Source organism: Chelonia mydas, chromosome 7 (genome assembly GCF_015237465.2).
Source record: "Chelonia mydas isolate rCheMyd1 chromosome 7, rCheMyd1.pri.v2, whole genome shotgun sequence".
Taxonomy (NCBI): domain Eukaryota; kingdom Metazoa; phylum Chordata; order Testudines; family Cheloniidae; genus Chelonia; species Chelonia mydas.
The window spans coordinates 46,973,390-47,000,214 of record NC_057853.1 but is presented as its reverse complement, the minus strand read 5'-3'; the positions used below and the strand labels follow the sequence as shown (position 1 = coordinate 47,000,214).

Here is a 26,825-nt window from a genome sequence, read left to right as displayed (position 1 = left end):
AAAGCTGGGCTGGAGCCTGTGGGTCCGACTGGGCACTCAGGGGGGCAGTCTGGGAGCTCTAGAAGAGCCGCATGCTGGCACTCGGAAGGGTGAGGAATCCGTGAATGTGGGGTGCTCCCTGCCCAGTTACTGGAGGGCTGGGCTGGACCTGGGTGGGGGCTTTTCCCATACTGCCTCCCAGTGAAGCCTCTTGTCAAAAGGCTGTTTTGAGCCGTGGGGCCTGTGGCCCCAGTCACCAACCTTCCACAGCGGCAGGCCAAGGTACTGTTGTAGTGCTATAGTCATCCCTGCCTACAGGCAGCATGGGCACACACGCAAACACACCTACCTACCCCCAGCCCCCAGTCGCAGTCCAGGGAACGCTGGGCCATTCTCTGCCCCCGGTGCAGCCATCCACCCAGCAGGTGTGCTGGGCTGGCGGGGCCAGGAGCGAGCGCAGGCACCATAGTTCTCTGAACGTGTGTGCAGGCAAAGGGGGCTACACAGCAGAAAGGAAACATCTGGGGCAGAGTCCCTCACTCCTGCTTTCTCAGCAGCCCTGACACCCAGATCCCATTCAGAACAAAGGGGAGTTCACACCTGGGGCGATTGGGCCGTCCTGTCTAGAGACAGAGGCTGCAGAGTCCAGATCTGATCCTCTCCAGAGTTTGGTGCCATTTCGATCTGGTGTTCGGGCCTGTCTCTGAGAATGGGGGAATGTCACAGTTTTCCAGATCCAAGATAAGGGTCCTGCTCAGACCGATGCGCCCTCCCTGGCCTCTCTCACTGTGCTGGGCCATGGCAGGTAAACACAACACATGCCTGGGCAGCCACGGGGAGAGGAATGGGCCAAGTATGCTTTCAGCCTCATCGAATGGAAGGGGACGGAGGAGAATGAATAAATCCCACTGTGTCCCTGTCCATCTCTGGTGCCCATTAATAATGCTGATGAGCCCCGTGGGACGTCTGTGCCAATGAAACATATTTCACCCTGACCGCTGCCATTTCTCAGTGCCTAATTCCCAGCTCGCCTCTGAATGATGAATCTCTCCGATTAGCTCTGAAGCGGGGAGCTGATTTCCCCCGCCCCGCACTGACAGATGTGGCAGCCCCACGAGATAAATGATCCCACTCGCTGCTTCATGTCCCCAGGAAGGCATATTTCATAAAGGGCTGGGCTAATCCCTCTGCGCCCTGTCTGGAGGGGAGCAGGGGCCCATACATCATGGCCCAGAGAGGGAGCGATTAATGCCCATGGAGCAACAGGGCTTCCTACTCAGCTGTGAGCACTAGAGAGGGTTTTGGGGGCATAGGAGTGAGGGGTAATTAGCTGGGGATTGAATCCACCCAGGCCCAGCAGAAGCCCATGTGCCTGGGATTGGGTGCCCCACTCGGCGTGGCACAAGCTCACGGGTACACCCCATTGCAGACGCTCAAACACATACAAGCATGTCCATGCACAGCACAAGATTGCAATGCATCAGCCTTCGCCTTGAGGCAGGGGATCAGACGGGCGCCCTCTGCAGGTCACAGGAAGCCGATCCCACCTCTCCTGCCAGTCAGTGCAATATAACAGCCACAGTGGGCAGGGTCCAACTACTCAGTCCTACTCCTGGCTCCCTCTGACACTGACCTGCCATCACCATGAGCAGGTCACTTGCCCTCTCTGTGCTGGGGGATAAGGATCCTGACCTGCCTGCCAATGGGTAAGGGGGCTCAAAGTTGTTCTGTGGCACACAGTGCAGACAAAGCTGGCATCTCAGCAGTGAAGAGAGCCAGGGAGGGCTGTCTGAGTCTGTCTCTTCCTGGCAGAGGGGGCTGTGGCCTAGTAAAATCCATGAGATCCCGGAGAGGCTCCTTCCGTGGGAAGCCAGTGTTTGCTGTCTGGCTGCACCTGAATTTCACGTGGTCCCGCAGATGTGCTTTGCTAGGGGAGTCAATCTCATGTGTGAATCCCTCTGATCACACCGTTATTCAGAATCCCTGCTTTTCCTGGTCAGCTGGGTGGGCACTGAGGCTGGCAGAGTGCCACTAGCAGGAGTGGGATGTTTGTCTCAGCTGTGACAGGCTCCAGGGGCTTTCCATGGGGGTACCCCCAGCTATGTTCCAGCTGTGTGTGTGTGTGTGTGTGTGTGTGTGTAGGGAAAGATGTTCCGTGCATTCTCTCTCAGCCTCCTTGCCCACGTGCCTGGGGCTGTGCCCATCCCTATAACTGAAAGCAGTGACCAGAACCTCAGCTGGCATAAATCTATGTCGATCCAGTGACTTCACTACAGCTATGCCAGATCCAGAATGTTCAAGTCTCTGTCATTCCCCTTGCCATGGCACGGAGGCGCTTTCTCTCTCTTGGGGCTGGACTAGACCAAACTACATCAGCACTGGCCTGCTCCTTCAAAGCCCTAACTGGGGGGGGAGCCCAGCTCTCTGGGAGTCCCAGCTCACCTGGCACCCTTCTCCAACAGCTGTATCGCCAGGGATGGAGCAGGTGACGTCCAGCTTTTCAGAGACAGGTCAGGCTCATGACCCTCCATTTTACCAAATCGGAAAACTGAGGCACAGAGTCCTGACGCCAGCTGCCCAAGGCTGTGCAGCACCAGGAAAAGCCCGGAGCTTTGATCTATGGACTATAAGGTGGATAGAAAGCTGGCTAGATTGTCGGGCTCAACGGGTAGTGATCAATGGCTCCATGTCTAGTTGGCAGCCGGTATCAAGCAGAGTGCCCCAAGGGTCAGTCCTAGGGCCGATTTTGTTCAATATTTCCATTAATGATCTGGAGGATGGCGTGGATTGCACCCTCAGTAAGTTTGCAGATGACACTAAACTGGGAGGAGAGGTAGATACACTGGAGGGTAGGGATAGGATACAGAGGGCCCTAGACAAATTAGAGGATTGGGCCAAAAGAAATCTGATGAGGTTCAACAAGGACAAGTGCAGAGTCCTGCACTTAGGATGGAAGAATCCCATGCACCGCTACAGACTAGGGACCGAATGGCTAGGCAGCAGTTCTGCAGAAAAGGACCTAGGGGTTACAGTGGATGAGAAGCTGGATATGAGTCAACAGAGTGCCCTTTCTGCCAAGAAGGCTAATGGCATTTTGGGCTGTATAAGTAGGGGCATTGCCAGCAGATCGAGGGACGTGATCATTCCCCTCTATTCGACATCAGGGAGGCCTCATCTGGAGTACTGTGTCCAGTTTTGGGCCCCACACTACAAGAAGGGTGTGAAAAAATTGGAAAGCGTCCAGCGGAGGGCAACAAAAATGATTAGGGGACTGGAACACATGACTTATGAGGAGAGGCTGAGGGAACTGGGATTCTTTAGTCTGTGGAAAAGAAGAATGAGGGGGGATTTGATAGCTGCTTTCAACTACTTGAAAGGGGGTTCCAAAGGGGATGGATCTAGACTGTTCTCAGTGGTAGCAGATGACAGAACGAGGAGTAATGGTCTCAAGTTGCAGTGGGGGAGGTTTAGGTTGGATATTAGGAAAAGCTTTTTCACTAGGAGGGTGGTGAAGCACTGGAGTGCATAACCTAGGGAGGTGATGGAATCTCCTTCCTTTGAGGTTTTTAAGGTCAGGCTTGACAAAGCCCTAGCTGGGATGATTTAGTTGGGGATTGGTCCTGCTTTGAGCAGGGGGTTGGACTAGATGACCTCCTGAGGTCCCTTCCAACCCTGATATTCTATGATTCTATGATCTTCTTCCTCGAGGGAGCGGTGTCCTTTGATATGTATGGAATGGCCATGGCTACTGCTGTCCTACCCCCACTGTCTGCTGACACTTGGCTCTGGAGCTGTGAGTCAGACCCTCTGCGAGTTGCAGACTGCATAGGGTCAGGGCAGACTGCAGTGGGTGTGGCAGGGTGAAGGGCCTGGGACTGTGAGGGCTCAAGGCTCCCTTGCATTGGGACCCCGGAGAGTAGATGTGTTCCAGGCCAAGATATTGTTGGCAGGGGTCAAAGCTAGGGAGCAAGGCCCCTCCCCATACCTGGGGTTGCAGGTTTGGATGCAGCAGGACGTATCCATTCAGATCAATGGCGAAGATGTAGCCGTTAGCCCCTAGCTGCGGGAGGCGAAGAGAAGAGACTGTGGGTTAGGGCTCTGACAGAGAAGCAGCTCGGAGCTTGCCAAAGGGAGGCCTGGAGCTCGGTCTCTGCCCAGCACAACCACAGCCTCAGTGTGCTGGGCCCACCTCAGCTGATCCCAATTCAGAGGCCCCTGCCTCCTGCAGGGCCCACCCCAGACTCCCCTGCCTCCTCCAAGGTCCAGAGAAGCCTGGCTCTGCTTCGCATCCTTCCAGGGATTGAACCCATCACCTCTCCTTGATGGACAAGGAAATGCAGCCCAGATTCTCATTCTGTAGGGGGCTGGAGTCTATTCTGGGAGGCCCAGAACCCCAACTTAGGTCCTCCCCCCCTGGGCTGAGAGAACCTTCTTTTTCCCTGACACTAGGCTTCGTCTGCTGAGACGTCTCTGCCTGGGGAGTCGCAGTGAAACGCCAGGCTGAATCGAGGTGCCTCAGCAACCGGGCACGGAGCGGTCCGATACTCCCTTTCTCTGCCATCTCCAGCATCTCACCGAGCTGACGATCCTGTTTTTCTGAGCCCTCCCCCCTAAACGTTTGATATGCCCCTTGCCCAGGGACTCCTCGCTGTCTGGCTCGGTAGAGAAACCCTGCCCCGGCAGTGGTGACAGGATCCCTGGATCCCAGGGGACGATGGCTATTCAGAGGTTGGATCAGACCGTCCCACCCACACATGCACAGGAGCGACAGGGCGAAGTGTTCTCAATCCAGCCAGAGCAGGGACATGCCTCTAGTTCTGACCCTCAGAAGCCAGGCTGCTGCTTCCCGGCCAGGCAGCAGGGTCTGTATAACCCAGCTGTGCTCTTTCTCAGCAGGGTGCGACATGTGGGGCCAGATCCTCTGCTGGATCAAGTCACGTCCCTGCAGCTCCTCTAGCGCACTCCAGCTGGAGACATGGCTGGCACCCTTTAGTGGGGTACCTGCTTCCTAGCAAGACAGGCTGTCCGAGACTGTTTCACGTAGTGTCCCTCCTGCAGGGGTTGCTACAGGGACTGGTGCAGGAAAGTGATGCAGAAAAGACTGAGGGAGACTGGTGCTGCTCAGCGCCCCGCTCATTCTATGCCTCACATTCCCCTCCCCTCATGGCCAAGGGCAGAGCAAAGAAGCCCCTGTTTCCCCTCTCTCCTGCCATCACCCCGGGGATGGCCTGCGAGGTGGCATGCGAGGGACCCCTCTGAGTGGGGCCGGCTTCCCCACGCACGTTGTAGCGCGGCGTCAGCTTCTTGATGTCATTGAGAGCCACGTCGATTCCCATCACGCCCAGGATGAGCTGGTTCTGCAAGAAGCAGACAAAGTGGCATCAGTGCCAGGATTGAGGACAGAGCTGTGGGCATCCACGTGGGTGGGAGCACGGGTGCCATTCTACTCCCTTAGTGGGTGCAAACACTAAGTGCACGCACACACACACACACACACACACACACACACACACTACACACACACTACACACTACTCTTGGATTTGAAGGGCCTTCTGCAGGTCAAAGCAGAAACTTCGCACTCAAATCTCTGTGCCAAGCGGGTAGCCATGGGAGAGGCTGATTCTCATGGGCCTGTTCCCCCTACAGCTTTTTGCTTAACTCCTCCAAGTACATCAGAGGCCTCTCTGATACCAGGGCTCTGTCAGGGGAGCAGTGAATGACTAATACAAAAGTTATTATCCACTCACCCTGGACATGTGGCTTGTTTCTCTCTCACAGCTGTCCATCTCTAGGCACCTTCATCCCAAAGTACTTTACAGACTCGACATGTTACCAACTCCCCCCACCCCCAATACTGAAATGCAGCCAGCTCCGGGGTGGAATTTAGCAACTATTATATAGTGTAATGGATCTGCAAAGCAGTGGACTACAATTCTCATCAGCCCTCTTCCCCTGGCCAGGTCAGGGAAAGATCCTGAACCAGGAAGTGCCCAGGGCTCTGTTTGGGAGTGGGGGCCGCCTGGCAGCAGGGAGCTGGAAAGACACCCCAGAACTGTGGCCAAAGCTGCAGGTAGAACAGACCGTGACTGCTGAACACCACAGCTGGGTGCAGCTCTGGGTGGGATTTATGGGGGAGCAGCAGCGGTTGGGCAGGAAGTCAGTGCAAAGGTGCCCCAGTGAGAGACACTGAGCCTGGCTTGGAAACCCACAAATGCTTATTTGCTTGAACAGAGACTGGATTGGAGAGAGCACCCCAGACATCGGGACTGCCCCAGGGACCCAAACAGGAAATGGCTCATCGTGGCTAGCACCTACAAGACCTAGCTGCTGTACTTGCCTCCAAGACACAATACACTGGGCACGCTACTGGCACCCTTGGGGCTTGGGGTACAGAGTAACCCCAATAAGTACAAAGGCAACACAGCAACACTACAAGCAGGAAAAGAAGATGACCACAGTTCAACAGCAGGAGGCACGCGAAACAGGCTGAATGTACTCACTGAAATGAAGACAGAACGGCTCAACTCCTCAAAGACACTTCGCCGTCAAACTCCCATCGGGAGTTAGGTATCTAAATGTACCTTGGAGGATCCAGGACAATAACCCCAGCCTTATGGAAAATGCCACAGAGTCTTAACCGAGAGACCAGCAAACAGTGACGCTCTCTGGGACTTGGGGCCACCAAACTAACCACAAAGCCAGGACAGGATGCACAGGGAAAAATCACAGCAATGGGACTATCCTATGAACGTGAGTTCAGTGCCAGGGAACAGCTGACGAGAGGGAGGGGCTTAGTAAGGAGACCATTAGAAGAAGCCAGAATTGGTCTGTAAGGCTGCCTGCTAGACTCCGAGCTGCCCTGGGTAAAGTTAAGACAGGTCACTTAATTAAGAGCAAAGTGCTCAGGTTTTCAAGGGTTGTATTAGCATTTAACGTCTAGCTCTTTAGCATTGGTTCTGCGCATTCCCCCTGCCTGAGGTCTCCCCAGAACAGTAACGGAGTTTTGCAAGCCCTGACTGCTGCTCTCTGCACTGTTCTCTTCTCATTACCTATGAGACCTGAACGGCAAATTATAACCTCCTCAGGCAACGACCACAGCCATAAAAAGCAACTCGACCTGAGGGTGGATTTGCTCCCCTGGGTCCTAATTGTTCCCCAAATGACCATGGGTGTGGGGGGTTGGTGGGTGAGGGTCTCAGCCATTTTGCTACATGAGGACCTGCTTGACAAAGGCAAAGACTCGATTCGATCTATCAAAGGCATTTACTGAGGTAGTGTCTCAGCATCTCGCCATCTTCAGTGCAGTTCTCCTCACAACATCCTATGCGGCAGGGCTGTTATCACCACTGTACAGCTGGGAAATTGAGGCACAGAGAGGCTAAGGGACATGCCCAAGGTCGCACAGGCAATCTGTGGCAGAGCAGGGACTTAACCCAGGTTTTCCAAGTCCTAGGCTAGTGCCCTGACGGCCAGACCATGCTTCCTCTATTGTGTATCAGGATTAGAGGTGACTCTGGGTCCCACAATCCAGCCCCAGGCCTCTGTTTCAGCTCAGTATGGACATGGGTCTGAGCCAAAAAGTCCAAAAAGCTTCAGATCCAAACTTCCCCCAGCTCTGGGGGTGTGAGCAGAACCAGGATTTTAAACTGCCCCATTCTTGGGAAAGGAGCCAGCTGCCACGGTCTCGATCCAGATCTGAAGTTTCTGATAGTTTGGTTCCAGATTTTGGGCCCACCTCTACGCAGGACATGCCCATTCCCTTCTCCACCCTGACACATCCTGCCCTGCTGCTGCTCCCCTTGAAGAGACACCAATGCCCACAGCTGCTATCCCGCTTGATGTGGGACAGGACAGGCTGCTTCAGCAGGCAATAGCCCAGCTCCTCAGGGGACAGAGGCTGGGTCTCTGGCCTTGTTGCTTACTCAGTTGGGAAACAGATTGCTGGCTGCTTAGAAACCCAAAACACAGCGGCAGTGCCACTGCTGCCGTGATCAATCCAGAGCAGCACAAAGAGGGGAGCGTGACACTGGGGGGGGAGGAGGCTGAGCCACTGCGGAGCAGTGAGTTGAGGCGGGTGGTTGAATTAGGGCATTATTGCTGGGGATCTGGTTAGCAAGGGCTACGTGTCGCATTTGCTCGTTGCTTTGTGTTTTATCCACCTGCCCCGGCTGCCTCTGGGAGCTGCCCAGAATTCACCCCCACCAGCTCCCTTGTCAGGCAGCATCCGACTCCCCTGCAGCTGGTGGCCTGCTCTTTGTTACGCTGGAGCAAATCTCTGGGCACCTGGGGCTTTCCTCGCATCCCTGTGGTCTGGGCCACGACCACTCGAGAGCGCACAGCAGCAGGGACAGGCCCAGACTCGAGCTCTGCTAGTGCACGGGGTGGATGCAGGTGGGAGGGGATGATGCTAGAGCAGCCAGCCTAGAGATGCCAGTCACCTGAGCGCAGGAATTGTGCTGCCAGCCCCATTGGGAGTGGTGGATCCCTGTTAGGGGAGAGGCAAGGGGTGTGCTCCAGCTCCGCTCTCCCTTCCCACCCTTCCTTCACCACTGCTGTGGCTGAGCCCCTCCTGGCGATGCTCCCCCCTCGCCAGCGCCTACCGTTGGCTACATCCGGTGATGCAGCATTCCTGGAAAGGGTCGTGAGCATCTCCTGAAGGACGATGGGCTGCTGGCCCAGCAACGGATCCCTACGCAGCACCCCAGGGCCTCGTCACATGCCGCAGCTGGGACTCCAGCCTGTGCTTTGGTTTCCGGCACAAACAGCCACCATGGCACACGTGGCTCCCTCAACCCCCTGTGGGTTGGCACAAGCTGGGTCTAGCTGCACAACTTTTGTCCTTTAATATTGTATCAACCCGGGAAACTACAAGAACTGGCAAGAAAGCCCAGTGGGAAGGAGGCTGGGGGAAGAGCTCCATTCAGCATACAGAGCCATACATTGGTTCACTAACCCCCACCACTGCTTTCCTCACCTGCCCTGTCTCCCTGATCTGCAAACAAGCTCCACAGAGAAACAGGAGCCACTGCTCCATCTCTCTACATCCCTCCCTCCCCCTAACCCCAGCAACCCCCTTCAGGACATCCGTGGCTGCTGGGGTGAATGCAGCATCTCAGCTGTCCCAGCCCTGCTCTTTCGGGTGGGTTGATCCAGCTCATGTTATCTGCATCCTCATGGCTCTGGTTCTGTTCCCAGGGAATTACAATGGAAGTTAAACCAGGCCCAAGCTCCCAACCTCGCCCCCCTTGGCCCGTCTTTGTGGCCGATGCCCCCCGGAGCAGAGGTGCTCTTTTGTTTCAGTATCTAAAGGGTTTTTTGTTTTTGCCTGGAAGCAAAAAAACTGACCAGGAGAATAAATAAACTGTAATAATAATAATAATAACATGAAACAAAACCGTTGGAGAGACCCAGGAAAGAGGAGGTGCATGCGGTCGGTGGCAGAAGAGTCAGGGGGTTCTGGGAGGAGAGGGCTAGGAAAGGTCGGAGGTCAAGGACAGAACGCAGAGCGTTAGCCTCAGTGATGCTGGTTCTTGTCCGGAGGGCAGGAAGATGGGCAGGAAAGAGGAAACTGACAGAGAGCAAACGAGAGACCAAATCCAACACATCAGACACTGAGACGAGTCTCTCCTATCCTGCACTTCCTCCGACGCAGCCTCAGAGACGCCTGATCCTGCTTCCATGGAAATCAATGCACATTTGGCAGGATCAGGCCCTTAAAGGTCACATAGCTGCTGTTCTCAAGCTATGACCTATGGCTAAGGCTACGTGACTTCCAGAGACCTCTGACATTTTCCGGAGCAGCTCTCAAGTGCTGCTGGCAGCAGGACCCCCTTGTAACTCCCAGCTGCCACATGCACCCCCCCTGGAGCTCCCAGCTGCCAGGCCACGGGGGGACCCTGCAGCTCCCAGCTTCTGAGAGGGGATCCCACAGCTCTCAGCTGCTGCGGGTGGCAGGGGGAAGCCTGCAGCTATCTAGATGCCACCCCCCCAAGAGCTCCCAGCCGTTGTGGGTGGCAGGGAGAACCCGGACCACTCTGCCACCATGGGCGGCGGGGGCCCCTCCCAGAGCTCTGAGGCACCGCGGGCGGTGGAGGGCCCCCACAGCTACCCAGTCACCTGTCCATAGAGGGGCCCTGAAGCTCCCAACAACCATGGGCAGCAAGGGGACCCTCGCAGCTTCCCAGCCATGGTGGGTGGGGGAGGACCCTGGAGCTCCCAACTGCGGCAGGTCGGGAGTAGACCCCAGCAGGCGGTGGGAAGCACCAGAGCTCCCAGCTGCTGCAGGTGCTGGAGCCTCCTCTCTCCCCATTTTGTCAGGGATATTTTTAGTAAAAGTCAGGGACAGGTCACGGGCTTCTGCAAATTTTTGGTTATTGCCCGTGACCTGACCCTTTTACTAAAAATATCTGTGATAAAATCTTAACCTTACCTATGGCGCACCAGTGAGTACTGGCGCGCAGGGGTGGGTGGGTGTGTCCCTGGTCACATGGTGCTGGCTCTGCCTCCTTGGCACCAGCTGCCACCTTGCATGCAAAGAAGCTACAAACACATGAAGTTCTTTTCTGCTCCATGCCGCTTCCCCAGGGATGTGATTGCAAGGGGAGGGCAGGGGTCCCGAGGTAGCTTCCCTGCTAGGTAGCAGCCTGTGCAGCCCTACGGTACAGTCTGGGCATGTAGTGGCATGCTGGATATGGATGTAGGCAGCCGGATGGAAAGCTCTCTGGCAAACTCTAGCATTAGCAACCAGCAGGGGCTAGTGACTGCAGAGGACTGGCTAACCCAGCCGGCTATGGTACCGCTCAGTGCCACTCTACAGCCACAAGCAAAAATCATCCTTTATTTAACCCAGCAGGCAGTGAAAGGCCAAATAACCAGAATTTAGACTCAGATCCACAAAGGTATTTAGGCTTCTAACTTCCACTGATTTCCTGACATCCAGGCTGCACTGATACCCTCCAGCTTTCGGTGGGGGGGGGGGGTGACCCCACGGCTCAACTGTGCTTCTTCTAGAGCTTCGCCATCACCAGAAACATCTGAGCGATTCCTCCTCACCCCTCCCTGCCTCTCACATACGCACGTCCTCGTGCCAACACAGCCTGAGCAGTGGGGAGATCGTGGAATTGGCGGCATCCCTTCTCCCGTGATGACGCTATCCACTGACACAGATGCTTTGGTCCCAGTATCACGAAGTGTTTTACCAACGGTAATTGGTGGAGCCTTTTGCACTTGCCCCTCTTACGGAAGGGATAAAAAGGGATCCAGCTCTAGACACACAGCCCCTGCTGGGGTGGAAAGCAGCAGCTGTTCAGCAGGGCACAGCAGTGCTATAGAACAGTTCGTGGAGGGAAGGGAAGAATATCACATCCCGTGGGAGCTGGTAAAACAGGGAGGCAGGCTAGGAATTTGGCCAAAGACCGGGGCAAACAGCCCTTCCATTTCACAAAGCAGCAAGGCATTTTTAAATCGTCAAGAACTTGATTTTCCATCTTATGCAAGGGGGAGGGGATCTTTGCCAGCCGGTTCAAGGCTGGGACAGGGAGAACACCACCTGCTGAGCAAGCATCGCTAAGGCTAAGGTTATGTCATGGAGGTCACAGAAGTCACGGAATCCAAGACTTCCAGCGACCTTCATGACACTGGGGGCCCCGCAGCCGACCAGCCTCCACAGGCGACAGGGGACCCTCTGGCGGGACGCCCCGCACCTTCCTGGCCGCTGCCGTTGGTGGCGACTCCTGAGCTGCCCAGCCGCTGCCACTGGCAGGGGTTCCCCCGCAGCTCCCAGCCGCCGGCGGCAGTGGGACCCTGGAGCTGCTTAGTGGCCGCTGGCAGGGGTCCTCCCGCAGCTCTCAGCCACAGCAGGGGCAGGATGCTGGACCCTTCTCTCTTCCCATTTTGTCAGAGATGTTTTTAGTAAAAGTCAGTGACAGGTCATGGCTTCCGTGATTTTTTGTTCATCGCCCATGACCTGTCCATGACTTTCACTAGAAATATCCATGACAAAATCGTAGCCTTACTCATCACCACCTCCTGCAGCACCAAGTGTTGTTCTGCGACGTCTCCCATCCCAATACTGACCCACGCAAGTCTGCTTAGCTTGGGAGAAAGCCTGAGCTTGCAGCAAAAGGTGGCACGCCTGAGAGAATCCCTGCATAGATTGTCCCTCCCTGCCCAGCCAGTGACTCCAGCGATTGTCTCCAGCACAAGAAGATGGGCAGGGAACAGAAAATGGACAGCAAACAAGGTACCGAGTCCAACACATACCCATCTCTCCTGCTAGTTTTCTGGCCAGATTCATTTGTGATTGAGCTCTGAGCTATCATCTTCCTCTTTAAAACCCAGCAGGGACTCGCCCCAGCCAGTTCCAAATGCCCCAATCTCCCATCCGCTCCTCTTGTCCCTGTGCTCTCTGCCTCTCTCCATGCCATCTCTCACCTGCGGCTACAAGGGCCACGGCCTCTGCAGCTGCTGCCGGCTGAGCCAGCCTCCCTGTAGCTCTCCACTTCCTAGTCTCATTGGAAGACAAACCCTTCCTCCTCTCCCGCTGGCTCCTGGTCCCCCCCCGTCCCTGTTTGGGATGCAGTTTGAATTGACACACACTATGCACAGTAATGCTGGGTTGTGTTTTGTCTTTCTCCCCACCACACACACACACACACACAGGCACGACTCGATTCTCCACTCCCACTGGCTTGGCCCCAGTGTGACCCCCACGGACACCCCTGCACTTTCTCTTAGTTTACAGGGGTGTACGGGCCCCTAGAGCTGGAGAGAGGACGGTAACGTTTCACACCTTTCTGTTGCTGCCGCCATCCTCCGTGAGGTTAAACACTGGCAGGGTGCCAGTCACCATCAAGCCCAGGCCCTGGACAGAGAAAGGAAAGGCAACCAGTCAAGCAAGCTCTCGGACACGTCTGCTCTGGTCTGACAGCTCCTTCGCAGGCTCTGCGCCACTGCTGGCCTGGGTCCATTGCATGGCTGGGGAAATCTGGGCATTTATCCCAGGCTGGGACAGAGGCCACAGAACGGAGCTGGTGAGCTGCAGTACCGAGCCCTGGGGGTCCACTGTGCCGACGAGAATCCGCTACCTGGGTCTGGCTTGACATGCTTCCCTCCCACCGTGAAGTTCTGAAGGGGGGGGGGTCGCCATGTGGTTTCCTTTTGGCACCAGCAGAGCGGCTGTAAATCTACCCTGACGGTTCTGTGTCCCGTGGGGGGAAATTCCCAGGACTGTCCACATGTAGCCGGGCTACCCGGTCCCTGATGGGAGCTAGCAGCTCCCAGCTATCTGACTGAAGAGCCTAAAGCATTATCATAACCCCCTGCTAATTGGAAACCGAAGCTAAATGTCCATGGAGCAGCACTGAGCAAGCAGCTGCTCCAGCAGCTAGGGGAGTAAAAGCACAGATGGGCACGGTGGGGAAAGGGCTCGCTTCTGTCTTGCTTACCAGAGCATCCTGATAGACATTGGTCCATTGAACCTGTTTTGCTTTGTTCCCTGCCAGGACCATGGGTCTTCCCAGCACATCCAGGTACTCCTGCAGACACAAGGAGAGAGGCCAGCCATGAGACAGAGATGGGCACCCCCCGGCCCATCAGATATGGGCACACGCAGCCCCAGCCCCGCTGGGAGCAGTGAGAGGAGAAACACCAGCTCATATGCAGGGTATGTGACAGAGCCCAGTCCAGGGAGATCCCTCCACCTTTGCTCCCCCACGTCCCTGGCTACTCCTGGCCCTAGGAGAGATGTGGGCCTTCCTGCTTTCAGTTTCTTAGCCCTGGTCCCATCCTCAGTGGGCTGTGGGCTCTGCTCCATTCCCACCAGCCTGGCCTCTCAGCTGCCCCTCAATCCCATGGTGCCCGCTCCCATTCTGACTCTCCTGTTGGAAATGGCCAACATCAGCCAGAGGGACTCGTAGCTGGGGGCTCCACGCAATCCCATAGCATGCAACGGTGCCTGCCCAGCTGATCTGGGTGCCGCTGGGTCTTTGTCTCATCTAGGGCTGGGCGGGATGAAAGCTGCCACACCAGTACTTCCCCTTTAAAGGCTGATATAGCAACCCTGCAACATGGTTGGCTGCCTCTCAAGCTCCCCCTTGCTGCCAGGGGTGGCTTCTGCAGTACCCTGCCTCAGTTTCCCCTTCACTCAGTAGCTCCATAGAGATTTGTGTCCAGTAACAATGCCCCTCCTTGAGGGCTGGTTTATTGCCATAAAATAAACTCAAACATAAAGTCTCCTCTGCCCCACTCTCCCACAGGGCCCAGCCCCTCTCCTCCCGAGACCTGTTTGTCTTTTTAGAATCCCAAGCTGGGCACCCTCTGCCCTGAGGGTGGGAGCCTCCTTCCTCCCTGCTGCATCTGCAGGCATCTGCCAACCTCCTGCAGTGCCTTCTCACTCCAGGCCTCCCCAAGGCCTGATCACGTCACCAGACCCACTGGCCACATGTCAAGGCTGATTCCCCAATCTGACACTTCGAGTGCAGAAGGTGGGGGCCCGCAAGGATTCTAAAAATTAATACTTGCCACTCCAGGCTTGTATTAAACTCCCAAGGTTACAGCTTTTCTCAGACCTTGGCTTGGTAAACGCTGCCACCACCCAAGTGAAAAATTGCCTCTTGCAAATCCTGGAAAAACTCACTTGGGAAGTTTTCCCTGAGGCCCCTCGGCTTTTCCACCCCTCCCTTGGGGAAGCCGAGAAAGAAAACAAACAAAAGGGAAACCCGGCTGTTGCCACCAGCTAACTGAAAAACATATGCACAGACCTTTTAAGACACAAACCAATCAGGTTTTTAAAAAAGGTAAATTTTATTAAAAAAAAAAGAAAGGAAACACATCTGGAAAATCAGGCAATTGCTAGATCTTATAAAGCAACTGAAAAGGGGGTAAACACTAGGAATGGTTCCCGGGGTCCAGCTTAACGTTACAAAAGAAAACAAAAATACCTGAGCTTAGCACAGAGGAAATCCACAAGCCAAAATAAAGAAATAAACCTGATCACGTCTATCTAAACATTCCCTGTCCCAGTGAATCCTTCTAGGTACGGAAGATAATTTTTCATAGCTGGTTCAAACTTTACACAGCATTCCTGCTGTCCCTGTCTCTTCAGCCAAAAGAGAACAACCGAGAGACAAAGGGAAAGCTTTTTTCCCATTTTTAAAAAATTCTAGCCATCCCATTGATGCTTTTGGTCAGGTGCCCACTCCCTTTCCTTTACCTGGGGGACTCTATTAACCTGGGGGACTCTGTTAAAGCAAGCAGAGAACAGCCACCAAGAGGGCCTTTTTGCTAACTGGCTGGCTGGGTGTGCATAAAAGGGAGCTCCCCCTCGCCCCCTTCATTTATCACACCACATGACTGTCATTCACTGGGTGCTCCGTAAGGGCTTTCCCACCCGAGGTTACACCCATCAGTGAAGCCTTGTGACTGCCCCAACTGTACAGATGGGGAAACTGAGGCTCAGAGAGAGGCAACGACATGCCCAAGGCACACAGAGAGTCAAGGGCAGAGCCGGGAATAGGACTCCGGAGTCCTGCAACCCTGCTCTAACCACTAGATGACACTGCCTTCAAGTGATGCTGTTGAGTTGAAGGCCAAGAAATCCCCTCGGAGCTGGACTGCGCACGTGGGGGCAGATGGGGGAGGGACTGGCACTGGACAATTCTTTCTCTGTTTCTTCTACTGCCACCATGACACCCACCTTTCTCTGGGCATGTACAGGCTCTGCGTTACTGCAGGGTCCTTCCTTCTGGCCCCGCCAACAGAGAACTTCCCTCACCAACTCATTCCCCCCCTTCCCCCACTGCAACACCTGACATTGATGGCAGCATTGACAGGCATTCAGCATTGACTCAGGCACACAGGTTAAGGCCAGTTCTGGGTCCCAACTTGAGACTCCTTAAAGGGGCAAGATTTCCAGTCAACGGGTGCTCCCCACTCTCTGACACCCAGGCCCCTTTGAGGGGTCTCAGATTGAGCCCCCCAAATCACTAGCCCCTTTTGAACACCCAGGCCTGAGCATGCAGCGTGGGGTATGTTTGTGGGGGAAGTCTCCTGCCCCTGCTTCTGGGAGGCAGTGTGGCCTAGTGGATAGAGCACTGGGTTGGCATTTAGGAGACCTGGGTGCTATTGCTTGCTCTGCCATGCTGGTTGACCTTGGGCAACTCTTGGCCTCACTCTGTGCCACAGTTTCCCCATCTATAAAATGAGGATCATGGCACTGCCCTCCCTTTGTAAAGCACTTTGAAATGTGCTAATGGAAAGAGCGAGGTAGCAGTGCCCACCTCCCCTCTCACTCATTCACCCTGTACTACCCCCATGGCAACACTCCTGCTCTATGCTGCTGGGACAGAGAGCACAACCAAGCCCGAGGTGGCTCCCACGGGGGAGTAGCTTTTCGTCCTACTGACTCAGGAAGGATTTAAGCAGCTGAGCCCCACCAGCTCTGCAGACCACAGCAGAAGGAGGGTGATGAGGGAAGCACCAGGAGTGATGTGAACCACACCTAATCCTTTCTAAACCTGCAAATGTGCTACCAGCGTCTCCCCGAGTACCAGAGTAGGGGGAAGGAATGGGGACAGACTGGAGGCTCTGTGCTCTCGGCCACCTGCCCAAGTGCACTGGGGCAGCACTGCCCATCAGCCCTCCCTTCTCCCCAAATAGATTACCTGCCCCTGCAGGTTGCCATGGAGAGAGCAGCAGGCTGGAGCCTGGGCCCTGAGGGCGCTGTATTCTTTCTGGATGACAAGAGAGAGAAGCAAGGAGAAGGCATGGAGCAGGAGGGAGCCATGCAGCCAGAAAGAGAAAGCATAGATCCTAGGAGAACACCAGGGATGCCATTAAAGCTGTATCACTCTCACCGTTTAGCCCCGTGGGAGAACTACTGTAGATGGGCCCTATCTATCTAAGCTGCTTACATGGCCCCCATCATATCTGGGCACCTGACACTCTTTAATGTATTTATCCCACCCCGTTCAGCAGAGTAGGGCTGGTATCCCCAACCTGAGGCTCAGCATTGCACGGGACAGAGCAGGGATCCGAACCCTGGTCTCCTGCTAGCGCTCTGACCACTGGGCCATCCTTTCTTTCCACTCAGCTGAAGCACCAGGTAATTGAGCCCTGCTCTGAGCAGGCCTGAGCCCCCACAGGACAGCAAAGGCACAGCTGTCTGGCAGCAACCCTGTGGAGTTGTTTAAAATTAGAGCATTGGAGGTGAATTCTGAAAGAAACCGACCTCCAGGCCCTTACTGCTGTGGGTACACCCCACTCGCCATGAGCACACGGCTCTGCACCCGTGCCAACCAGCTGGAAACAAGAGTGCTAAGGGCACCCGCGGGGCCTGGCTGCAGATCGCGTAGACGTACCGAGCGAGCTGGGGTGCAGAAGCCCGAGTGATTCCCCAGGGTTCCAGGCGGGCTTGTGCAGCCTGCGATGGTGCCTGTGTTGCCATGGTTTCAGTGCTCCAGGACCCAAGCCAAGCAAGATTCAGGCTAGCTCAGGTCCGTCGACATGAGCGGCAATCCCAGCCTGCGCTTGCAGTGTAGACACACAGTGAGAAAGGTTCTCAGCTCTGCCGCAGATACCCTGTGAGACGCTTCGCCCCGTGCCTTTCCCCGCTGGCACAGTGGGGGCAGTGACACACCCACGGGGGACTGGGAGGAGGGATCTGGCCAGACAGGTGGCCATGGGTACCATGCAGATGATTGCTGGCTGGCGAAGGAGGCGGCAGGAGGAAGTGGAGGCAAAGAATGGAGAAGAGGGAAGCAAGCGCTGTCAGCCACATGGAAAGAATTCAAAGCAAACGGCAAATTCCAGCACGAAGTGCGGCCATGCAAGAGATGCCCCCTCTGCTGCAGTGCCTGGGCCGTACTGGGCCCTGGCTGGAAGGGATAGTCCCATGTTCCAGTCTAAGTCAGAAACGTTCGCTGCAGGCCAAACGCTCTGAGGAGTGCTGGGGAGCTGTGCCAGAGAAAGAGAGGGTTCCAGGCAGCACCAAGGGCTCAGGGGTCTCTGTCCCCTCAGGGTGCCTCCCTTTTGTGTTTGTTGGCACACCTTCGCACAGCGACTGCATCACGGGGTGCGTCCTCGCCCTGGGAGGCAGCGTTAGGAAGTGGCATGACATCACCACAGGCCCTGATGCAATGCGGCACCATGGAAGCATACGGTTCAATAGCCAGCTATACTGCAGGCCTTGGGCCCATCACACCCTCTCCCTACTAGGAGCCCAGCCACATCTAGGACTCCCTCCTTTTCCTCTAGGCCAGGCTGGGGGATTTGGGACAAACCACCAAACCCCTCTGTGAATGGCACGACAGGAAAGAGGTAGGAACAAGGAGCCACTTCTTCCAGAACATCCACCCCCTGCCTCCCACCCTGCTCACACTGCCCTATGGGCCCCCTAAGAAAACCTATAGCTGCACCAAACATGGGGGGCCCTCTGGCAAACTGCAGGGCTGCAGCCCCATCCAAGATCCCGAGTGACCACTGGTCAAGAACCTGGTAGTGACCCAATCAGAGCCCAGTGGGAACGTCAGCAGGGGAGACAGACGTGATGGGGACCATATGCAGGGACCCAGCATGGCGAGATGCTGGCCAAGCCCTTCCGAGTGATTGTGGAGGAGTCTCTGCCGTGTGGTAGGCTGAATGGTTCTGGATGGCCAGGAGTACCATGGGTCAGCTGGGATGGGGCTGAGAATGGCTCAGGCACCAGCTCAGCAATTCTCCAGACTGTGCCGGCAGAGCCCTGAGAAATGTCTTGGCTGCATGAACGCCAGTTGCGTATGATGTTCATGTTACTCTGCACCCCTGGGTGGGAGCAGGAACTGAACCAACAACCTCTGGATCTTAAAAGCAGGAGCCTCAATGGGTTGAGCGCAAAGAGCCGACCCAGAGCCCTGGTGGGCTCAACAGTCTCTCTCTGGCCCAGCCACTACTGGAGTGGGTGCAGTCCCACTGCACGATGGGCCGCGGAGGTGTAGTGAGGGAGGTGATAACCGCAGACGACGCTGGAGGACAGGACTGGTTGCCCAGCAAAATGGTGCCTGGCTCATCACATCCTCAGCAAAACTCTCAATTCCAATGGGACATTTTGCCCGAGGGAGGACTGCAGGATCAGGCCCGTGGCTGGATCAGACAAACAGTAGTTCGGAGCACGTCCAGACGAACACACTGGCGATTTAGCTTTTCGAATGGGGGGAGCAGCAGGCGCCAATGAGCTCAGTAACGTGACATCTGTCACTAGCACAGCAGCTTCACTTTACTACCCTCCGTTCCAACCAGCCTACTCTGCCTCACCCCAGGCACTAAGAACGTGGGACACAAACGGCTACCAGCCACCCCTCTCAGAGCCATTACTCGGATGGAGTTTGACTTTTCAGGAGAAAGGGAACAGACTCCGGGGCCGTCTGAGCTCAGATTCAAGACAGCGGTGAGCTTTGTGTTAGGGTGGTTCTGATCTTGTTTTACACTTAATTTCAAAGGGATACAATTGCGAGAATGGATGTCTCTGAGAAATTAGTGCACTGTAGCTCTGCATTGCTGGTTGGGGTCTTTTTAGTTGTTTTCTGGTTTCTGAGCTATTAGGGGCCGTGTTTTCAAGCAGAGATTCCAATAAAATCACCTGACTCCAGGAGCTAGGAGGTGAAGGAAATCATCAAATCTGCAAGGCTTGTAATCCACAGATTCCAAGGCCAGAAGGAATCACTGTGATAATCTAGTCTGGCCTCCTGTATAGCAAAGGCCAGAGACCTGCCCTACAATAACTCCTTTCAAACTAGTATAGACCTTAAAAAAAAATAATCAAAATCTTGATTTAAAAGTTGCTGGTGACGGAGAATCCACCAAGACGCTTGGAAAATCGTTCCAAAGGTCAATTGCTCTCACTGTTAAAAATTTACACCTTATTGCCAGTTTGAATTTGGCTAACTTCATCTTCCAGCCATTGGATTGCATTAGACCTTTGTCTGCTAGCCTGAAGAGCCCATTAGCAAATATTTGTTCCCCAGGAAGGGTCAGGTGGGCTGGAGACCCCAAGCTGTGACATTACTGCTATTTTTAGTAATGCACGCTAGCGGGGCTGGAGTCTGTCTACCTGGGCTGAGAAGCTCATGCCAGTGGCAGGGCCCCATGAGTCTATCGCTAAAAGGCAGATTCTCTAGCCCTTTACTCATTCCTGTGGCTCTTCTCTGACCCCACTCCACTGTACCAACATCCTCCTTGGATGGTGGGCCCCAGAACTGGACACCGGACTCCAGCAGTGGCCGCACCAGTGTCAAACACAGAAACAGAGAGTTGGCAACACCCGAGAGAAAGATTTTGTCGCTTGCTCCTTTACGTCTCGGGCCAGGTCCTCAGCAGCACCAGCTCAGGACATGTCCCAGGATTTTCAAACTGACCACGTGTCACTTAGGACCACGACAGCACCATGCAACATTCCCTGAGTGTAACCCCCTGCTTTGGGCTCTGCGAGGGCAAGGCTGTGACCTGGTGCGTGAGGAAGTGCTGGCAAACCAGAGGTGCACAAAGGGGGTGTGGGGTCAGACTCCCAGTCCTCACACCGGGTATGATGCCAAGTGGAGGGGACAGGCTCCCCCCCTTCCCCGGCTCTGTGCCTCCAGTACCGCGCTGGCAGGATGGGTCTGGTGCCAGGGGGGCTCCTGTGGCCATGCTTCCCTCCCTTTCTTGGGCTGCAGCCAGCCCCTGCACTAGGCAGCGAGGTGGGGTTGGGAAGGAGCAAGGGGCCTCCATCTCCTGAGCGTCCCCTGCAGGAATCTGCTGCAACTGCAGTGCCTGAGAGCAAGTATAGCTCCCAAAAGGGGTGCGGAGGAGGTGGGGCCACGCCTCCCCCCTTCCACAGTAGCCAGTACTTCTGGGAGAGCTTCATGCCGGCTTTTAAAGGGTGTTGGAACAGGAGCTCCCCTCTGCCTGCCAGGGGCTTCTGCAGAGCATGTGTGTGCAATACATGGGGCACAGAAAGGCCCAGTTTCTGTCCACGGCTCCGTGCACTGGGGCATGGACACCACCATCGAGGAGAGGGCAGCACAGCAACTGGCACAGCGGGAACCCAGCAGGTTGGTCCCCCGGCAATTTCCCTTTTTCTTGTCCCTAGACTCAGCCCCCTCCTACCACGGCGAAGGGGGAGCGCGTCTGTCAGTCCCTGCGCAGAGCTCCCGGTGAGCTGCAGCAGTTGCTCCTCGCTGGGTGGACACTTCACCAGTGACAGGTTTCAGAGTAACAGCCGTATTAGTCTGTATTCGCAAAAAGAAAAGGAGTACTTGTGGCACCTTAGAGACTAACCAATTTATTTGAGCATAAGCTTTCGTGAGCTACACTAGCCGTCACCTTCAGCCCCCAACTAAAACCCCTCCAACGCAGTATCAAGGATCTACAACCTATCCTGAAGGACAACCCATCACTCTCACAAATCTTGAGAGACAGGCCAGTCCTTGACAGCCCCCCAACCTGAAGCAAATACTCACCAGCAACCACATACCACACAACAGAACCACTAACCCAGGAACCTATCCTTGCAACAAAGCCCGTTGCCAACTGTGCCCACATATCTATTCAGGCGACACCATCACAGGGCCTAATAACATCAGCCACACTATCAGAGGCTCGTTCACCTGCACATCCACCAATGTGATACATGCCATCATGTGCCAGCAATGCCCCTCTGCCATGTACATTGGTCAAACTGGACAGTCTCTACGTAAAAGAATAAATGGACACAAATCAGATGTCAAGAATTATAACATTCATAAACCAGTCGGAGAACACTTCAATCTCTCTGGTCACGCAATTACAGACATGAAGGTCGCTATCTTACAACAAAAAAACTTCAAATCCAGACTCCAGCAAGAAACTGCTGAATTGGAATTCATTTGCAAATTGGATACTATTAATTTAGGCTTAAATAGAGATTGGGAATGGCTAAGTCATTATGCAAGGTAGCCTATTTCCCCTTGTTTTTTCCTACCCCCCCCCCTCCCCCAGACGTTCTGGTTAAACTTGGATTTATGCTGGAAATGGCCCACCTTGATTATCATACACATTGTAAGGAGAGTGGTCAGTTTGGATGAGCTATTGCAAGCAGGAGAGTGACTTTGTGTGTGTGTGTGGGGGGGGCGGGAGGTGAGAAAACCTGGATTTGTGCTGGAAATGGCCCACCTTGATTATCATGCACATTGTAGGGAGAGTGGTCACTTTGGATGAGCTATTACCAGCAGGAGAGTGAGTTTGTGTGTGTATGGGGGTGGGGGGGTGAGAAAACCTGGATTTGTGCTGGAAATGGCCCAGCTTGATTATCATGCACATTGTAGGGAGAGTGGTCACTTTGGATAAGCTATTACCAGCAGGAGAGTGAGTTTGTGTGTGTGTGTTTTGTGGCGGGGGGGGGGTGAGAAAACCTGGATTTGTGCTGGAAATGGTCCACCTTGATTTTCACACACATTGTAAAGAGAGTGGTCACTTTGGATGGGCTATTATCAGCAGGAGAGTGAGTTTGTGTGTGGGGGGGGGGGGGGGCGGAGGGTGAGAAAACCTGGATTTGTGCTGGAAATGGCCCAACCTGATTATCATACACATTGTAAGGAGAGTGATCACTTTAGATAAGCTATTACCAGCAGGAGAGTGGGGTGGGAGGAGGTATTGTTTCATGGTCTCTGTGTATATAATGTCTTCTGCAGTTTCCACAGTATGCATCCGATGAAGTGAGCTGTAGCTCACGAAAGCTTATGCTCAAATAAATTGGTTAGTCTCTAAGGTGCCACAAGTACTCCTTTTCTTTTTACTTCACCAGTGCTGGCTCCTGTTGTAGATGGACCTAGCTGTCCCTGTGCTGGGTGGCTCATGTGCCCTTGCACAGGCACCAAGTCCAGATTTACCCAGCACACACACAGACAGGGGGTATGTCTACATTGCAGTCGCAGGCGTGATTGCAGCTCAGGTGGGCAAACCTGTGCTAGCTAGATTAAAGACAGCACAGCTAACACGAGCAGTGGCATGGGCTCTACGAGCCCCCTGGAGCCCTGGGCATGTATTCACGTTCTTGCCAGCTAGACCGTGCCAGCTAGATCAAAGCTAGTGCATTTCTGCCCACTCAAGCTGCAATCACACCTCTGATTGCTGTGTAGATGTACCCAAAGCCTCTCATACGACACACAGAAGCAGACGGGCGCTCTTGAGAGTACAGATGGGTCTCAATGTTTAAACTCACATACACACACTCAGCAGCCCCCGCTTTCCCTACTTGCATCTACACACAATGTGAATCTCGTCTCTCTTCACACTGGTTTTATCTCATGGCCTTCAGCGCAGTTCCTCCTGATTTACACCGGGGCTAAGAAAGATCAGGCTCAGTCCCTGTGCGTACAGCTGTCTCCCTCTACTCCCGTACGCTCCCAGGAAAATACACCAACCCAGATCTGGTGCCTGGCACCACAAAGGCCCATGGCAGCTGGGCGGAGCAATTGCAGGGAAAGTCCTGGAGCATGGTCAGTGCCGACAGAAACTTTGGAGAATTTAGCTGCAAACTTTATCAGCTCTCTACTGAGCATGTGCAAAATGAGATTTTTCAAAGGCCAAATGTTTTTTCATGGGAACATCCCGGACACAAGGATGATCCATCAGTCAAATTCCAAGCCCTCGCTCCAAAGCCCAAAGGTGTGCGAACTTCTCAATGAAACTGCTGCAAGATTTTTTTTTTCACATGGGCAAAACAATGTATTTTTTCCCCTAATCTCGTTCTTGGAAATGGCTAAACCATTTTGGCTGACAGCTGAAATCAGGCTGAGGCAGCCTCATGACATGGAAAATTTCAGCCCGAACAGTTAAAGTCTGCCAAATTTCTAAAGTAACTGAAAACAGGGTCTTATAATGGGAAGTATTGGGCAACCTTTAACAATAAGCAGTGCTAGTTTAGAACTTCTCAAACCTGAAGGCTCCTCTGGCTTCTGGTTCCCAAGGGGACCCTCTGAACCCTGTGAAGAGGGTCATATCCATACAGGTGGTTTGAGAGGGCCATGCACTGGAAACTAGTGAGCACATGCAGGAAACTTTGCAGAAAGATCCCAATGCCTCCACCAAGAAACTTGACACTTCCTGGCAATGAGATGGGGACACAAAGCCGAACCCCACGAAAGGTGACAAAGCAGCAAAGACAAAAAGCTGCTCGTCACTGGGTGAAGCTGGAAAGGTTCAGTATAGCCACGGAGGGTTCAGTATAGCCTGGCTCAGAGCGCTCCCCTCTCTCCAGAAGTATCTTGTGGGACGTGACAACATCCGGCCTCTAGTGATGAGGCAACAGGTTCTTCTCCTCTTCCTTTCATCTGGATCCCGCTGCTGACATGCTGAGGATTGGAGCGTAGAAGGAGCCAGCTGGTTGTTTTCTCTAGCCTTAAGGCTGGTGACTGTTTGGGATTCAGCTTTCTAACCGGACCCCTGGGAAGTTCACAGCAGTTTTCAGACAGTCTCAGATGGGAGCCTTGGAAAGGAGATGCCGACTGCCCCTTCAGAGTACTCACAACACATTTATTATCAGGAAGGGGAAAAGCCTCTGGGGGTTATCCCATCTCGCTGGCTTTTTAACTGTCTTGGCCCATCCAAGCGCCAGATCAAAGCTGGCCCATCTACCGACGGGAAGGGGCAGGAATGCAGCAGATGAGCTAATGAAGAAAACATCTTGCAGGTTGTTCTCAGCCATCCGGCGGGAGAACTGCAGCAGGTAGGGCCCTCGCCCTGATGCATGCCACCCTCCCAACATCGGGTGAGCTGCCAGCGGGGAGCCTCCTGTCAAAACGCCTGGCTCTCTTCCCCAGGGATAAGGCACTGCTGATGGGGGGAGGCACTACACATGCTGCCACCCAGCTGTCTGGATCCACAGGAGCTACACAGCCATATAGTCTGCCAGGGTACCTCCAGCCCAGGGGCTGCAGATTTCATTGCTGCTGCTACCATGTGTCTCCTGCATTAGATAGGGCTGGACGAAGGTCGGGGTCTGGGATGTGACTGGCAGCTCTTTGTCCAGTGCAGGGTTAAACCAGTCTGTAAGCAGCAGTCTCCAGAGAGGGGTAATTCCACTGGCCCAGAGAGGGGAAGGGCCTGGAGCCCCTCCTCTCCTGCCTGCCATGGAACTGCTCTCTCTCACAGACCTGGCCTTATGGGACTATTCACTCTCCCCGATGTCCCACCGGGGGCTGGCAAATTGCATCTCACTTATCTGTTCCCCAGAGGAGCCTGTGCTCTGCATACAGCACGCATCCCCCACTGGACTGCTCCGTACCCATACAGGGCTCCCCATCTGTCCCATGCTCCATCTCTACAGGATGGGCAATACCTACACCCTACACCAGAGTCATGGGACCAGGGTGTGGGGAGCACATGGCACCTGGACCCTCCCCCAGGATGGGACTGGGGGGCACATGGCACCCGGACCCTCCCCCAGGATGGGATGGCAGGGGGGGAATGTCACGACACTCGGACCCTACCCCAGGATGGGATGGCAGGGAGGGAATGACACGACACTCGGACCCTACCCCAGGATGGGATGGCGGGGGGGGAATCACACGACACTTGGACCCTACCCCAGGATGGGGCAAGGGGTGGGGACACCAGGACTTTATTTTCTCCCCATTCTTGCTGGTTTCCCTTTGAGTATCCAACATGACAGCTGCAGAGAAACCAAGGAAAGGCAAAGGGAGCAGAGAACTGCCCCCACAGATGAGGAGAAGGAGAACCAGGGGAAGAGCAGAACTTCCCCAGCCGTTCAGCAAGGCAAGGGGACAGGTCAGCCCCCAGCGTCCCATGGACAACCTTGTGCAACCAGCTTAAGCTCACTCACTCTCCCATTCATTTTCCCCCTCCCTCTTTTGCTGTGTTGTTTTGCAATTGTCTGGCTGGAAGGCCTGGCCGGGCTGCGAATGGAAGGCCACTAACCCAGCCCAGCAGTGCCATTTGCCAGGTGCTAGTAACTCGTCCCCAGCGCTCACTTGCCGCCTGTCACCTTGAACAGCCTGACAGATCAGATGGCGCCGCTCGCTCCGCTCCGTGTGGATTAAAGCATGAAGTTTAATAACTAGCCACTTAAGGAGGGAAGGGAAAAAAAGGTCCAAGAAGAGGGCCATTCGTTTCAATAATGCAGCTCATCAGGCCCTGTGACGGGTACCTAGTTTCTGCTCTCCTTTCCCAACGTGGACTCAGGTCACACTGAAATGGGTCTGGGGGCCCCAGCTGGGCACCCCATAGATGTCTGTCTGCAATGTGTACTCAGTAATTCAGGGCGCTTGGAGGTTTGGCCTCAGGAAAGATTCAAGGCTGGGACAGCAGGGCGAGTGGGCTGCTGGTGGCGACTGAGAGGCATCTGCAGAGCAGGGTGGAATGGCCAGGCAGGGTTTGCAGCTTGCAGATTTAATAGATCCCAAGGCCAGAAGGGGGCACTGTGATCACATAGATCAGACTAGATAACCCCGGCCAGCGAACTTCCCCAGAATAATTCCTACTGTACCAGGGCAGAGTCCAAGGGGTAGCGGTGAGGTTCTACAAAACACAGCCAATCTGGATTTAAAAATCGCCAGTGATGGATGAGCTGTTCTTGAGACAGGGGGTGAGAGAGGAGACATTTCTCCCAGTGAAGTCCACTCGGATCAGGGCCAGCTTTGGCCCTTTGATCTGACTCCCTTTGGCCCCAGTCCTGGGCAGAGGGAAGTCCCTGCCAGCACCTGCACTTCTGTCCCCATACTTCTGAGGCGGTGCTGCCCGTGCGCCAGAGAGGTGTTCAAGCCCCGCTGCAGGAACAGGGGTAAAACCTTCAGCTGTGAAGGCTGTGTCTGCACTAGCATTCCCTGCTTGATCTAC

General features: G+C 54.7%; 1 protein-coding gene across 4 annotated transcripts in view; it reads right to left on the bottom strand.

Annotated features, from left to right (window-relative positions):
* The window catches only part of CACNA2D2 (calcium voltage-gated channel auxiliary subunit alpha2delta 2), a 587,546-nt gene that overhangs the window by 46,487 nt on the left and 514,234 nt on the right, over nt 1–26,825 (bottom strand). For all 4 annotated transcript variants that reach the window (XM_043550544.1, XM_037904941.2, XM_043550545.1 and 1 more), the window contains 4 exons: nt 13,427–13,516; nt 12,772–12,843; nt 5,262–5,336; nt 3,965–4,039 (listed from right to left, as the gene is read on the bottom strand). In XM_043550544.1, the coding sequence (XP_043406479.1) occupies nt 3,965–4,039; nt 5,262–5,336; nt 12,772–12,843; nt 13,427–13,516 (312 nt within the window). The remainder of the gene's footprint in view (nt 1–3,964; nt 4,040–5,261; nt 5,337–12,771; nt 12,844–13,426; nt 13,517–26,825) is intronic.